Source organism: Auxenochlorella protothecoides, assembly GCF_000733215.1.
Source record: "Auxenochlorella protothecoides strain 0710 unplaced genomic scaffold scaffold22, whole genome shotgun sequence".
NCBI lineage: Eukaryota > Viridiplantae > Chlorophyta > Trebouxiophyceae > Chlorellales > Chlorellaceae > Auxenochlorella > Auxenochlorella protothecoides.
In genome coordinates, this window is record NW_011934209.1 from 410,492 (window position 1) to 425,032 (window position 14,541).

Here is a 14,541-nt window from a genome sequence, read left to right on the forward strand (position 1 = left end):
AATGGCCACAGCAAAAGTGCCTCCCCCTCAGATCCTGCACTCGATGAGTCAGCTCATGACTAATCCCGTCCCACCACCACCCACCGGCGTGCTGGAGGATGCGCTGGGGCGTGCCCACCACCACGTCTAGCGGCTGGGCCAGCTGCACCTTTTGCTGGCGGTACCCGGCACCTGGTGGGCGAGGGAGTGGGTGACAGTTTGAGGTCTGAGGCAGCAGAACCCCAGGCCGCCTAGGGCAGGCGCAGAGCTTTCACCAGGCCTAAGGGCCCTCTAGGAGCTGACGACTACCAAGGCGGGCACCAGGAAGGCTCAACGTCCTCCTGTCACGCAGCAGACTGCGCTGTACCCCCCACCCCACACCGTCCTGAATGCCACACTCCCACCCAACCCCATGCAGTGCCTCTCACCCCCGCTGAGGCCGGCAGAACGGAACTTGGCGTGGTGGGAGAGGGACTTGGCCACCTTTAGGATCTGGTCGGTCAGTTCGCGGGTGGGGCCCAGCACCAGGGCCCGCGGCCGGTGCGGCTTGGTGGCCGTGCCCCTCGCCTCGCCCTCCTTCAGGCTTTGCACTGCGCAAGGGAGGGTGGAGGAAGGGGGAAGTGGGGGTGGGGCACGCATGGGAAGGTGAGTGCAGGAGGCAGCATGCCATGCTGCAAGTGAGGAAAGGAGTACATCGCTCTTTGCTATTACAAGCAGACCAGGCGCCGGGGCAGCCAGCGCAGGCGGTGCATGGGGCATCTTTTTTTGAAGGGAGCCATGCAGCGCCATGCACACACCAAGGATGCCAACAAAGATGGCTAGCTACCCGATCACACTGCTATTCCTCACCCAGGGGTAGCAGGTACGCCAGTGTTTTTCCGCTACCCGTGTGGGAGGCCAGCAGGAAGTCTGAACCTCTGGACTCCAGGAGGGCGGGGATGGCTGAGCTCTGGACATCGGTGGGTGTGGTGAAGCCCCAGGCGTTCAGGGCATCATGGAGGGCGGGGCTGAGCTCCGCAAACCGCACGCCTTCGCCCTCAGTGCTCCCCGCAGGAGTTGACCGCAGCTCCTCCTGTGACGAAACGCTATGTGCTTTGAGAGGGCATCGCTGTGTATGTGTGAAGGGACGGCGCTGAAGCAGGCTGCGAGAGAATAGTTGCGTGGGAAGACGCAGGCGGAGACCGCTCAGACGGGCGCTCATGGTCGACTGCATCGGGGAGAGCCCTTCGCACGTCTCAAAATGGCACCTTAAACCATTGGGCACTTAGAGCGTACGATTTTGCATATGTAGCGAAGAGTTTTAAGTGCTTACCCACGTTTCGAGTGAGTCTTGGTGGATTTGTTCCGCTGGTGTGTCGAGTGGGGTCCCATGAGGCGCTTCACGCTCAGCACGTCTGATCTTCGGCAGATACTCTCGAAACGGGGTGCTGTGTGGGGCCGCACCGAGGCGACAGGATCGCAAGGACCAGGACCCTGCCAGGCCTGCCGCTCGCATAACCGGCATATTTCCCAAGTTCTGCGCTCTCATAGGACCCCGCCTGCACGATCTGACAGCGTGCCACCTTTCTGGCGCATCCTCACCTCTCATTCCAAGCACGCGCTCACTCTCCGTCATGGAGTGCGTCAGGAGCGCTGTCGTCATGAGGGCCAGACCCGTCCTGAGCCTGTGAGTATAGCTTTCTCTACTCTTGAGGGCCGTAGGAACCCTGCTCGGAAGGCCATGCACTGTTTCATGGCCAGCTCCTTGGGTGAGCTTTTCTCATGGAAGAAACCCTTTAATGGGAGAGCAGTATACCCTCCACTCCTGCTGTCCACAGATCGGTATCCCTTGGAGGTCCAAGGGCGCTCCACCCTCGCCGACATGCAGGCCAGCACCTTTCCCAGGTCTGGACTTGCACACAGCAAGGTGGAAGAGCCCAACCTACGAGCAGTCGCCCACATGTCTGCGCCGCAGCCTCCAACAGTAGGTTGGGATGCTCACTGCTTTCCGGATCAGCTGTTGTCTATGCCTTAACTTGTACGTCCCAAAGGTTGTCCATCATTATCTACCCACTCATGATCGCTGTTCATCTTGTAGGCCCAACATCTATAGGGGAGCCCCTCACAGAGCTGAAGGAGCTGGACCAGTCCGAGTTTTACTCCTTCATTGAGGAGCATTCGCAGGATCGTCTGGTAGTGGTCGACTTCTACACTGCATGGTAAGAGGCCATGCAGATGCTTGGGCCGGGGATGCGTAAGGAGTAAGAGCATGATGCAGGGTGGAGCTGATTTGAACCTCAAACCCGAGTGTCCTGCACCTAAAAATCTACCTGATGGCAGGTGCGGACCGTGCAAACTCATCCAGCCCACGCTTGTGGAGTGGGCAAACGAGTTTGCAGGCGAGGTGGAGCTTGTCAGGTTTGAGTGCAAGAAGGAAAACAAGGAGATTGGGTCCAAGGTGAGCCTCTGAGATGGGGGCTGCCAGAGAGGGTCATGTGAGCATTTTGAGCCAATCTTGTTACTTTCTAGTCGGACTTTAGCTTGATTTGTTGAGAATATCTGAGTGCACCATACATAAGACAGCCAATCACCTCTTTCAACACTGCGCTTACCAATGTGCAGCTTGGGATCAAAGTGGCGCCCACGTTTTTCCTGTACAAGAAAGGAGAGAAGGTTGCGTCTCTGACAGGTGCAAAGACGGATGAGCTGCGCAAGCTGATCGAGACGCATAAGTGACAGTTTGTGAGCATTCAAACCTAGCAATGAGTATGTGGATGTCATTGCCGCTTCGCTCGTGGTAGGCGGGTGGAGCCACCCCTTGCCTGGAGGAGGTTTGTTTATCATGTACCAATCTTTTCAGAGACAATAACACCGCTTGGGTCCCCAGGCCACGATGTAATGAGTAGTGGGCACTGGTGGTCAGTGGGTTTGGCCCCTCCTGTGATCCGGTCTCGAGGCAGCACCCACCACAGCAGGGTGGTGTCAATGACCTGTCTCCGGAATATAGAGTCATCACCCTTGTCGACATGGCGATCAGCTTCCGAATGAGCTAGAGCTGTTTTGTCTTGCACTCTATCGGTTCACGATTGTAGTCGAGACGGTCACCTCCCCCAGCACAAAGTGATCTGGCACGGCCCGCTCGGTGTGCGTGGTCGAGCCAGCGATCCGTCCACCATGGCTCCGTTGAAGCTCATCATAGACACGGATCCTGGCATCGGTGCGTGAAATGACGGAATTGGGTAGGTCCTCGAGGGCCCTCGCTGACCTAGCCAACTCTGCCCTCCCCTCCTCACCGTCCCCAGACGACAGCATGGCGATCCTGGCCGCATTCCACAGCCCTGAGGTAGAGATCATAGGTCTCACCACCATCTTTGGAAATGTGCCGACGTCAATGGCCACGCGAAATGCTCTCCACCTCAGAGCCTTGGCTCACAGACCAGATGTGAGGGGGGGTGGGGAGGGGAGGGCAACGTGTGTGATGACAAGACGCAGTACAGAAGATGGCCCCAAAGCATCGCAACTCGTCCTGCCAGGCACTCAGTTCCCACAATCTTGGAACGCCCAGGTCCCTGTCGCCCAGGGCGCCCTGACATCGCTCAAAGGTGTCGCCAAGGAGCGCATCGCAGACTTTGTGCATGGCAGTGATGGCTTCGGCAATACAGACCCCGAGTTTTCTCAGGTGGGTGGAATGGGATGGGGTATGGTATGTGACTCGTCAGCAGGCAGGGGCGACAGGCACTTGATGTCTTGTGTGAAGCCCTGCGGCTGCGTCCTGCATCATGTTCATCAACTTCAGGACTCAGAGGCAGCCACTCCAGGGCAGGGCTTCAACCTGTCTTGTTACTTGGGCAACACGATCCCTCATTGACGTGATGAGGCTGCACCGCGTCCTTCCCAAGCACCGCAGGAGGAGCCGCTGCCCATCTCAGCTGCCCAGTTCATCGTGGAGTGTGCCGCAAAATGGCCTGGGGAGGTGGTGGTGCTGGCCCTGGGACCGCTGACAAACGTAGCGCTGGCCATACACCTGAATCCAGACCTGCCGCAGCTGCTGGTGAGGTCGCGGGGGTTGGCCGGGGCTGTTGAGCGAATGGGTGTGGAAGACGGGAGGGCGATGGCCCCGCGATTCCCGGAGCAGCCGATTCCAGGGGTAGGCCAGGGTCCGGATCCCCAGCAACACGTCATCCAGGCACAGCAATGCACCGCTCAGTCCAAACACACCTGCTTCCCACACGCGTCAGCACAAGGTTGTTGTCCTTGGCGGCGCCTTCTTCGTCAACGGCAACGTCAACCCGGCAGCGGAGGCCAACATCTTTGGCGACCCCGATGCTGCCAACGTCGTCTTTGCAAAGTGGGCGTGGTATCCAGGGAGACCGTGGAAGTCTCCGGCATGAGTTGCTGACGCGAGGCTTCTCGCCCCGGGGTCCTCCCTCTACGCCTCGCGCCTGGAGGTCACCCCCTCCTTCATCCTCTCCACCTCCACCGCCTCGTGCCAGGGCGCCCAACTGCTGGGTGGTGGGCCTGGACGTGACCCACCAGTGCCAGCTCTCTCGCCGCCAGCTGGACGGCTTGCAGGGCGTCGGCCGGCACGGCTCCTTCCTCTCCGCCATCTCCCAGTTCTACCTCTCGTACCACAAGCACGTTGGCCTGTAGGGGAGGGGGGCAGGGACCCTCATGCCTGTATCAATGCAGGGCCACAGGGTCTGCGAGCATCAACCTGCCTCGTCTGCATGGGCAGCGTCCTCTAACACTGGGTCTAGCCCTCGGATCCCCCTCCATTCCCTCCTACACACCCTCCCCCACTGGACGCAGGTCGTCCTACGGCATGGATGCCGTGTTTGTGCATGACGCTGCCGCACTCAGCGCGGTGCTGCGACCGGAGCTCTTCCAGTGGCACGCGGGAGCGGTGCTGGTGGACACCGAGGGCGCCTTCCGGGGCCACACCCTCGTGGATGAAGGTGGGAGGGGGCGGTGCTGAAGGATGCCTCGGGATGCCGACGAGGCGCTGGCGGGCCAGGGGTTCAGGCACGTCGTCCCGCAGCAAGACCATCCTGGCGGTGGAAGGCCGAGGCGTAGAGGTTGTCTCCCTGTTGTTTTAATCTTACGCTGCCCGCGTCAAGCAGGCCCCCTGTGGTCCCCGCCAGGTTTGCCCCCCATCACTTTGTTGTCCTGCAGCACCCTCACCCCTGCCACCCGACACTGTCGCAGGGAAGAAGGAGTGGGTGGGGATGAACGAGTGGCAGACCCGGCCCAAGATCAAGGTGGCCCTGAGCGTCGACGCCAAGGCGCTGACAGACCTCGTGCTCCAGCGCATGAGCCAGTGAGGCAGCATGCAAAGGCGAAGAAAGGAGGACTGAGGATCTCTCAGGCATCCGTCCCTCCGCTGATCGATAACATCAAGCCGGTCGATGCTGCTGTCATCCTGCTCATACATGCCGCAGACTGCATTCCCGTGGCTCATGGCCCTCCTTCTCTGGCTGCTTGTTGAGATGTGTCCCTCTGCCTCTGTGTGCACAGCACTTGACGCCATGCACACCGGCAGCACAGCCGGCACAGCTCTCTCCCTGCCTCACCCACAGTGCTATCGTGCCGCCAGATGCTCGTCAGAGTTCTCAGGGAGACCCGAGGGCCAGGTAACTTGCGCGGTACCAGCTAGGATCTCTCGGATCTCGACCATGGCACGCTCCTCCTGCTCGGCCTGGGCGTTCTCCTCCAGCCCCTGAGCCTGCAGCACGGCATGCACAGCGTTGCGGACCTGCAGTGTTGGTACCATGGATTTCAGGGAAGAGGTCTGTAGGGCAAAAGAAACAGTGTTGGTGAGAACCAGCCCAGGTCCGTCGGGATGATGGATACGGCGGCTGTAGGTCGGACCATTGCCATGCATGTCCTGCCAGTCAGGGGGCATCTGTGGCATCCCTCGTCCCTCTGGACATAAAAGATGCTGGCCACCAGCCACACTGCTCCGCCCGTCCCTAACCTGGTCAGGAGTGCTGAATCCGATGAGGTGGGTGGCGATACCCGGATTTGCTACTGAAAACATGGTGGCAAGCTTGGGCAGGTCCACGGCATGAGCATCCGCCGCCCTGGCAGCAGCCCTCGCGGCCGCTTGGAGCTCCGCGGGGGCCGGGTGCCAGGCTGGCGGGCCATGCGGGGTCAGGAGGCCCATGCCCAGGACAGAGGCATTGATCACGCCGACAGCCTTGGACTCCAGATAGGGCAGGATCCTTCATGGGACGACGGTGTGCATTGGCCATGACCTTCAACGCCTCAGCACCACACAGGGGCAGCAGCACCCTCATGCCTCATGGGCACAATCAGTGCTCCACAACATGCATCTTGTCACCTGCCCAGGCTCTGGTCGCAGAGGGTATAGTGGCAGTAGGAGAGCACGACATCCACAGTTCCACAGGGGACTCTGGGCGGTGGGCGAGGTATCATTCAGGTGTTCGAGGCCCCTCGTGACTTCTCGTGGGTTGGAAGGTACACACACCAAGCAGGGGCCCAATCCCAGCACTGCCACTGGGTTCAACAGGCCGAATCTCAATCAGCAGAACACCAGGCATCACCAGGAGCTCACCTGTCAAGGACGTACTGGAAGCAGGCGAGTGGAAGGCCCGTGATCCCGATGTGCCGCACCAGCCCCTTCTCCTTGAGTCGCTGGAGAGCCGGCAGCGTCTCCGCAATGATCTGAGCAGGGTGCGGCGCCGCATGGCACTGGTGCTTTCAGAAGCTATCATGAAGTGCAAGGTACTGGAACACTGCTATGCATCCTAACACCGCCGGCTCCATGTACCAGGAGGTGAGATGTATGCCTAGCCCTTACGCTCCTGGTCTGGCGTTACCTGGTCTAGGCTTCCAAACTCCATGTCGTGGACCTGGATGAGATCGATGTAGCTCGTGTGCAGCCTTTCCAGGCTTTCCTCCACACTCCTGGTCACCCTGGGGCCGCTGCAATGGTTAGGGGTTGTGAATGAGCAGACCTTCAAGGTTATTCCTGGGGCTTCAGACCAACACAAGAGACAGGTGATTGCCCCATCATGCATGCGCTGATCCTCACATGCATCCTTGGGCTACCTGAAGTCAAAGGTGTCCTGGCCATACCGTCCGACCTTGGTGGCCAGCACAAACTGATCTCGAGGCAGTCCTGCATCCCGCAACGCCTGGCCCAGCACCTGAATTGGTCTAGGAGGTATTGTTATACGCAGAGGTACAACCAAGGGTCTGAGGTTTTGTCAAGGTGGCATCACAGCAAATATCACCGCAGCGGACACTGTGGAAAGGCAATCCCAACAATCACCACCTTTCCCCCATTTTCTCAACTCACATCCTCCGACTTGGTCAGCCCATAAAAGGGTGAGGTATCAAATAGTGTGATGCCGAGATCGAATGCGGTCCGCACAGCCTCTGTAGCGGTGTCTTGATGCACATCCTGTGAGCAAAGGGGAGGGTTGGGCAACCAGCCCTGGAGACCAAACCAGCCACCCTCCAGACGACACTGGCATTCACACCCGCGCGCACCGCTTATCACGTACCCCAAATACATTGCCGAGGGGTGAAGCCCCAAATCCAATGATTGATATTTCGAGGCCCGTGGACCCCAGAGGGCGCGTCGGCACTTTTATGGGCATCTCTGTGCTTGATAGGTCGGACCCTAGACAATGCAAGACCACTTGATGCCGGCTCTTCTCGGGCTTCTTGGAGATCTTCGGAATGTACAGCGTATGTAAATGAATAAATTCACTCCATCAATGCTGTCATCACTCGGTTCATTGATATTCATGCCGGGCAGGAGGTTTTCCACCCGACACAATCTGATTCGAGACCCGGCGGGCGCGAAGTCGAAGTCTGGTCCATCCTGAGGTGGAGAGGACAGAAACATCCTGGAGCTCCCCGTTAACGCTGCAGATACATGCGAGTTGTGTACCGACTGCATATCTTGCCGACTGACACCGCCAAACGGGTAGATGGCGGCATGTATGCTGCAGACTGTGGTGGCCAGGGCACATGCACCTCCAGGATCGTCACACCTGCGGAATCGCGGTCCAGCTGGTCATGCCTTGCAGCAAAGACCACGCATGCTGGCGGGGTGGAAACATGTGCATGGAAGCATATCATCGATCTGTCCAGCACTCCCATTTCGCCGGGCATGGCGAAGTCCTGGCGTCGAACCAAGGTTGCCGGGTCGCCTCGTAGCGGCGTCCGCTGCGCATGCCGGCTCATTGGATGGCCTTCAACCTCTCTCCAGCTACACTCCCCCAGCCCACCTCCCCACCCCGCCCGATTCGGCATCCGTCAAGGACCTTTTCCCTTACATTACCAAACTGGCTCTTTCTCAAAGCACACTTTACTGGAGGCTGGGAGTGGCATTGGTGCTCCTCGTCGGGTGTGTACATGGCAGGGTGCAGTTGTTGCTCACTTAGCGTCTGCCCCAGATATGTCTCTAACGTCCAGCTACCCATCTTGAGTCCGCTGAGGTTGTATGTGACAGGCGCATGAGGAATGCTGTTCCTCCTCTGACGACACTCTGCACTCATTGCCCTAACCCTTCTTGATTCATCTGCAGGTCCAAGGCAGCTGGTCTGTACAGCCCCCTCCTCTTTAAGCAGGCAATTGACGCGCTGTCTGCTGGAGCGACACCCACTGCTGTGCAGACGGCCTCCATGGCACTGGTCCTCTCAGGTGCCGCGAGGGCCCTGAGCAGTTTGACCCGGGAGGCACAGCATCCCATCTTCACGCCCATCTCTCAGGCATGTGGATTGGTTGAATCCGCTTGAGGGCCTATAGCCATTGTTCCATGGTGCCAGGGCTGAGCCTTTGGCCCTAACCACCACAGTCTCCTGACCTCTTCACACCGGTGATGTCAAGGTGCAAGCACACATGATCGAATCCATTGTGCCTACTTTCCTCCTACAGGCCGCTGCACGGCGCGTCTCCTTCCACACCTTTTCCCATGTCCTGAACCTGGACCTTCACTTCCACCTCAATCGCAAGGTAAAAAGGCGTGTGAGTACGGGCGATCAAATCCCCCAGTCTGCCCCGCATGATTGAATCATAGACAGCACTCGATGATGGTGCCGCGTTTCCAAGGTATAGTGCCTCTTCCTTGCAGATGTATGCAGTTCCATGCACCATGCACAACTGCCCGTCTCCCCCAATTCTCGTGCACAGACGGGCTCCCTGTCGAGGATGCTGGAGCGGGGATCTCGGTCCATCGCCGTGATCTTCAGGGCCATTGCCTTCACCGCCATTCCCACGCTCCTGGAGCTGGCTGCCGTGTGTACCATCCTGGCGCGAACCTTTGATGCCCGAGTCTCGGCCCTGGTCCTCACCACCTTTGCCGCCTATGCTGGCTGGACCATCGCCATAGCCAGAGTGAGGGCCGCGGGAGGGAGCACAAGGTTGATTGTGGGTGGCTGGGGCGGTCAGGTGGAGGGGTGCTGCATGGTGGGCACCTGCAATGACGATTTCTCGCAACATAGTGAAGAGAAGACTGAGTGTGATGAGTAGCTTGATTTCCCCAAAATATGCAGTGGACCACCCAGATCAGGAGGGAGGTCAAGGACCTGGACAATCACATCAGCGGGAAGGTGAAGGGGGGTGGATTGGTTGGCAGCAGCCAGCTTTGGAAGGTTGCTGTGTTATTGGGCTAGGCAAACTCCATGTTGCTCCGAGCTTGATGACCTTCTCAAAGCCCTGCCACTTTCGACTATGCCTTACCCTACATTACAACGCATCTCACCTCAAACTGCAACCTCCATACGCAGGCGGTGGATGCTCTTTTGAACTATGAAACGGTGGCGCTGTATGGCAACGAGCAAGGAGAGGTGGAGCAGTACGACCAGGGGCTCATCCAGTACCAGGTTGTACAGGGATGGAGAAATGTTTGAGTCCGGAGCTGACCGTATCAGTGTGCACCCTGACGCCTCTGCGGACCAAAGCCATGCATATGAAGTTTCCCAAGTCACTGTCCTTGTGGGCATACACGACCCCGGCAGCAGCATCTGAGGGATCATCCCCACACACTGCAGAAAAAATCAGTGAAGATGGAGGGCGTGTCTGCCTTGCTGAATGCGGGGCAGGCCTTTGTCCTGGCGGCCGGCATGGCGGCGGTGCTCCTGGTCACAGTGCGGAGCAAGCCGGGTGTCACAGCCGGAGACTTGGTGAGGGTGCCGGCCTGCAGGCTGCCATAAGATCAGCCTGAAAGCAGAAGAGCATGTGAATGGCGTATCTTCGGTGCAGAGGCAGGTATAATCGAGAGCTGGTCCTGCATAAATGGTGTGAGGTCAGCATGCTACACCCCCTCCCCTCCTCGTCATCTTCTCAGGTGATGGTGCAGGGACTGCTGCTGCAGGTCTGGTCCCCGCTTTCCTTCCTTGGCTGGTTTTATCGTGAGCTGCGACAGAGCCTGGTGGACCTGGTGAGTGTGGGATGAGGATGGGCAGCAGAGGGCAAAACCCGGGTCCACTCTCGCTGGATTCTGGCTGTTCCATTTGCTGAGCTCCCTTCCTCAACAACCTCACAGGAGGACATGCTCCGCCTCCTGAAGACCGACAACAGTGTCGTGGATGGCTCACACGCGCTGCCGACTGCGGCAGCCTCGGTCGCCGACGGCTCCGCGCCGGCACGGCGGGGGGCAACTCGCCAGCAGGCGTCCCAGGGACTGGCCGTGCACCTGCAGAACGTGACGTATGGCTACCCCGGCACAACACGCAATGTGCTCAAGGGCGTGTCGCTGAGCGCGGCGCCCGGGGAGAGCATCGCCATCGTGGGTGAGGATCTTTGTGGATCGGCAAGCAGGGAAAGCCTCTCTGACGCTGGCCACTGAGTGTCCTACCTACTTTGCGTTATAGGACTGTGTTTGAGGATGTGTAGTGACAAAGAGGAGGCCATTCCCCAGGCACACTTTGCAGTTGCTCCCATTATTAATGAAGGTCACCTCCCTCCTCTCCTCATGCCAGGGCCGAGTGGATCCGGAAAGAGCACGATCCTGAGACTCCTAGTGAGGCTGTTTGACGCCGGCTCTGGTGCAGTGTTTGTGAACGGCGTGGACGTACGGGAGCTGAGAAAGAAGGACTTGCGCGGCGCTGTGGGTGTCATCCCTCAGGTGCAGAAGCTTTTCAGCGATTGAGTCCGAGGATTTGGATCTTAAGAGCCATTGGTAGGGCTGGGTGACAGTCTACCCTCTGGCAATGAGGAGGATATGAAGCCCCCCATTCCTGTTTCATATTCTCTTTAACTTCCTTTTCACAGGATACGGTGCTGTTTAACGACACCCTGCGGCACAATGTGGCATACAGCCGTCCCAGCGCCACCTTCGAGGAGCTGGAGAAGGCGGCCAAGGCGGCCAAGCTGGACGCAGTGGTGGCTCGCCTGTCCAAGGGCTGGGAGTCCTTGGTGGGGGAGAGGGGCCTGAAGCTGAGCGGCGGGGAGAAGCAGCGTGTTGCAATCGCCCGTGCTTTCCTAAGGCAAGGAGCTTGGAAGGGTGCAAGGGTTTTGGTGCACAGAAGACATGATATAGGTTGCAATGGATGATGCTGCGTCGCAACCAAGTCCTGAGCAGGGCTGCTGCTGCTGGTATCAGCAGGCAAATCTGTGTTTGTTATCGCTGGGGGTGCACTCCAGTGCATGGCATGCCCTCATCAGCCGCCCCAAACCCCAACCCCCTCAGGGAGCCCAAGCTGATTGTGTGCGATGAGGCCACATCAGCGCTGGACACGGCCACCGAGAAATCCATTATGGGAAGTCTGCGTGAGTTGGCCGCCGGGAGGACCTCAGTCTTCGTGGCCCATCGCCTCTCCACAGTCCAGGCATGTGGAGAGCATCCGCAGGGGGAGCGAGAGCATTGGATTGTGAATCTGACCGTTGCTTTCGTGCCACTAGGCGTATCCCTGGCACGTTGACGGTCTTGTACTCTACTGATCTTTCCCTCCCCAGTCATGCAGGCCTGCGACAGGATCTACGTGCTGAGGGACGGCATCGTGGCGGAGCAGGGGAGCCACCCGCAGCTGCTGGCAAAGGGCGGCTTGTACCGAGAGATGTGGCGCCTCCAGGAAGCAGAGCAGGTGTTTGTTTTGAGGGCGGGTATGGAAGTCTCTGGGGATTGTACATCTGCTGCAAGTTATTAATTTGCTCAGTATACTGCAGCCTCTTGACTTTACTGTGGCCGGCTGGAGGAAGTCTGCCATCAGTGACTGCCTCAAACATACCTCTCAACCATTCCCTGATACCCCACAGGCCGTGGACAGTATCTGCTCGCACGATGCCGAGGATGCCGTCATCGACGGTCCCCTCCCCGGGACGAAGGAGGAGGAAGTCTGGCGTGAGGGCTGGCGTGAGGGCTGGCAGCAGGGGCTAGAGGAGGGGCAGGCCGCCGGCGTGGAGAATGAGGAGCTGGGAGGTGGAACTCCGGCGCAGGCTGCCAGGTCCATTGCACCCACGGCGACACCCTGATTGGGATTGCTGATCCGGGAACTGCTTTAACAAGAAACTTCCGATATGTACCTGCCATCGCTGAGCCTCATTGGCGTTGGCTTGCCAAATTCATTGGGTGACTTTTGTCAATAGTTCTCCCGTGCTTTTCATTGCTTGGGCCGCCGCTTCCCGATTCCTCCTCTGGCATCATTGCCAGATTGGCCTTTACTTTCATTCTGACGCAGACAGCAGACTCCAGGGGAACATGGGGGAACTCCGCTGGGTGCGAGAACAGGCTCCAATCGCCAAATCATGCACATCAGCAGTTGTAGGAAAGAACTTGCGACCATCCCGTGCGTCCTCGCGTCCATGGAGCACACCCCCCTCCTCAGCCCCGCCCCGCCAGGCCGACGGGTGCGACGCGGCTGACCCAGCCGCCCACCCCACTCTGTAGCGCGCCACGCAGGCTGCCCAGCACGCCACCCTCGGCCTGGCCGGGGGGTGCCTGAGCCAGGTGGGGCGCCAGCGCCGCCGCCTCGCGTTGCATTCCCAGCTCGGAGAAGAGCTACGGGGATGGTTGGGTTGGAGGTGTGGACATGATTGTATGAAGTGCATGGAAATGTGCAGCTATGGGGGTGAGGGGAGCACCAGGAATGGCGGGGCATGCCAACTCGCACCCCGCCATGGTGTCCCCCCCCTGCGCACCATGGCCTTGCGCGCGACGGCGCCGTCGCCTGAGACGCGATCCACGATCCACCGCAAGACTTCCGGCGGGGCTCCGTGAGCCCTGGCAGGAGGTGCAAGGCGGGTCGCAATATGAGAAGGGTTCTGGGTGGAAGGTATGGGCGACTTCACACACCAGTCCCCTCCCCCTTCCCCTGCCTCGGCCCCACTCCGAGAGCCTCGCCCCACTCCGGCAGCCTCGCCCCACTCACTGTGCAGCGTGGGCGTAGTGCTCCAGGGTGAGCAGCGAGTACCTGTCCAGGCGACTCACCTGTGGCATGTTGTGGGGGAGGTGGAAAGGGGGAATGCTTTGTTTGTCCTACGGCGGGTCAAGATTGGCGAGCACATCGCGGGGCCCGTACAACCTCAGCATCCAGCTCTCATCGGCGCGCAAGGCTTTGGCTTTGCATGGGCCCAGGCACCCTCCCCATCCTGAGACCCCTCCCCTCAATCAATCACTCACAGAAACACCGCCGCCGACCTCACCTTGGCCTGCAGGCCCACCCAGTCATGCTGGGCGGCCGCGGCGTCCAGGGCCAGTAACTGCGCCTGCTTCTCAGGCACCTTGTGCTCCCTGGCAAAGCGCGCCGCGGCATCCTTCAGGCCTAGCTTGTGGCACTGGCGGATGGTGCCGGTGACCGACAGGCCCAGGAAGCCCTCCCTGCATTGTGCCAGCGAGTTCATGCGGTGAGGCTGGCATGTGACATCACACCAGGTGCAGGACCCTGACACACGGCCTCATGCCTGGGACCTCGGGCCCAGGCATGGCCCCCACATGCACGGCGCCCAAGACGGCCCCATGGCTGGCTGGCTGCGCCCCTCAAGCAAACACCGCCACCTCCCCCCCCTACCTGCTGGTGGATGCTTCCAGCTCCAGCTGCTGCTCCCGCAGCCGAGCAAGGGCGGTGACTTGGGCGGCCTCGAATCGGGTGTCCCTCGTCTGCAGTGCGGTCGGGTGTTGGGCCTGTTTGCGGGGATTGAGTCAGAAGCGCAAGCCAGAGCAAGGGTGCGAGGGGCCGGCAGAAGTCTCCAACATACATTGTCCAGTCTCTTTCGATAGGCACCGGCGCAGCGCGGGTGCATTAAGCAACTTGCTCCTCTTCCAACGGCCCATGACAGCGGTGCAGGTCGTCAGCACGTCTCCGGGCATCCCATGGAATCTGAGCGATGCGAGTGTCACCCGTCGATGGACCCGCCCAAAACCCCAAGAACGCACCTTGGATTGCGCCCGGACGTATGCATCCCGACTCCGGGCCAGCTCAGTCTGGATGGCCGTTTCCCCCGCGCCGCCTGCCGTGGGTGATGACACTCGGGGAGGGTTGCAGGGCTGCACCCCACGCGAAACCGCCCGAGCAGCAACGCCCCTTGGACCTTGCAATCCAGAGGAGGCAGCACACGCAACCCACCCGGCTCAGCCAATTCCTGCTGCATGCGCACGCCCTCTGTGCAACG

At 59.7% G+C, this 14,541-nt stretch overlaps 8 protein-coding genes across 8 annotated transcripts in view; 3 read left to right on the plus strand and 5 right to left on the minus strand.

Annotated features, from left to right (window-relative positions):
• The window catches only part of F751_2391 (DEAD-box ATP-dependent RNA helicase 39), a gene marked incomplete at both ends in the record, with an annotated part of 3,346 nt that extends 2,154 nt beyond the window's left edge, over window positions 1–1,192 (minus strand). Inside the window, 3 exons of the mRNA XM_011399260.1 lie at window positions 1–171; window positions 408–569; window positions 829–1,192. The exon at window positions 1–171 is cut by the window's left edge and continues 1,491 nt beyond it. Coding sequence (XP_011397562.1) covers window positions 1–171; window positions 408–569; window positions 829–1,192 — 697 coding nt within the window. The remainder of the gene's footprint in view (window positions 172–407; window positions 570–828) is intronic.
• Window positions 1,193–1,617: 425 nt separating this feature from the next.
• F751_2392 (hypothetical protein) lies at window positions 1,618–1,920 on the minus strand (the record flags this gene model as incomplete). The annotated part of the gene is made up of 1 exon (XM_011399261.1): window positions 1,618–1,920. One exon carries the CDS (start codon window positions 1,918–1,920, stop codon window positions 1,618–1,620), a length of 303 nt encoding a protein of 100 aa, XP_011397563.1.
• Window positions 1,921–2,034: 114 nt separating this feature from the next.
• On the plus strand, window positions 2,035–2,694 carry F751_2393 (Thioredoxin F, chloroplastic; the record flags this gene model as incomplete). Its single annotated transcript, XM_011399262.1, has 3 exons — window positions 2,035–2,177; window positions 2,299–2,416; window positions 2,581–2,694. 3 exons carry the CDS (start codon window positions 2,035–2,037, stop codon window positions 2,692–2,694), a joined length of 375 nt encoding a protein of 124 aa, XP_011397564.1.
• Window positions 2,695–3,132: 438 nt separating this feature from the next.
• Window positions 3,133–5,279, plus strand: F751_2394 (putative uridine nucleosidase 2; the record flags this gene model as incomplete). The annotated part of the gene is made up of 8 exons (XM_011399263.1): window positions 3,133–3,175; window positions 3,261–3,337; window positions 3,524–3,637; window positions 3,866–4,009; window positions 4,197–4,306; window positions 4,452–4,604; window positions 4,768–4,913; window positions 5,164–5,279. 8 exons carry the CDS (start codon window positions 3,133–3,135, stop codon window positions 5,277–5,279), a joined length of 903 nt encoding a protein of 300 aa, XP_011397565.1.
• Window positions 4,712–5,005, minus strand: F751_2395 (hypothetical protein; the record flags this gene model as incomplete). The annotated part of the gene is made up of 1 exon (XM_011399264.1): window positions 4,712–5,005. One exon carries the CDS (start codon window positions 5,003–5,005, stop codon window positions 4,712–4,714), a length of 294 nt encoding a protein of 97 aa, XP_011397566.1.
• Window positions 5,280–5,536: 257 nt separating the features above from the next.
• Window positions 5,537–7,583, minus strand: F751_2396 (D-arabinose 1-dehydrogenase; the record flags this gene model as incomplete). The annotated part of the gene is made up of 8 exons (XM_011399265.1): window positions 5,537–5,710; window positions 5,933–6,179; window positions 6,299–6,370; window positions 6,533–6,642; window positions 6,798–6,903; window positions 7,030–7,127; window positions 7,280–7,384; window positions 7,488–7,583. 8 exons carry the CDS (start codon window positions 7,581–7,583, stop codon window positions 5,537–5,539), a joined length of 1,008 nt encoding a protein of 335 aa, XP_011397567.1.
• Window positions 7,584–8,832: 1,249 nt separating this feature from the next.
• Window positions 8,833–12,405, plus strand: F751_2397 (Iron-sulfur clusters transporter atm1, mitochondrial; the record flags this gene model as incomplete). The annotated part of the gene is made up of 11 exons (XM_011399266.1): window positions 8,833–8,946; window positions 9,124–9,327; window positions 9,486–9,542; window positions 9,720–9,815; window positions 9,984–10,115; window positions 10,280–10,372; window positions 10,478–10,724; window positions 10,914–11,059; window positions 11,206–11,349; window positions 11,898–12,017; window positions 12,190–12,405. 11 exons carry the CDS (start codon window positions 8,833–8,835, stop codon window positions 12,403–12,405), a joined length of 1,569 nt encoding a protein of 522 aa, XP_011397568.1.
• Window positions 12,406–12,754: 349 nt separating this feature from the next.
• Window positions 12,755–14,541, minus strand: part of F751_2398 (Vacuolar protein sorting-associated protein 16-like protein) — a gene marked incomplete at both ends in the record, with an annotated part of 6,560 nt that continues 4,773 nt past the window's right edge. The window contains 7 exons of the mRNA XM_011399267.1: window positions 12,755–12,931; window positions 13,072–13,153; window positions 13,302–13,360; window positions 13,576–13,750; window positions 13,941–14,029; window positions 14,306–14,379; window positions 14,496–14,529. Of these exons, the coding sequence (XP_011397569.1) occupies window positions 12,755–12,931; window positions 13,072–13,153; window positions 13,302–13,360; window positions 13,576–13,750; window positions 13,941–14,029; window positions 14,306–14,379; window positions 14,496–14,529 (690 nt within the window). The remainder of the gene's footprint in view (window positions 12,932–13,071; window positions 13,154–13,301; window positions 13,361–13,575; window positions 13,751–13,940; window positions 14,030–14,305; window positions 14,380–14,495; window positions 14,530–14,541) is intronic.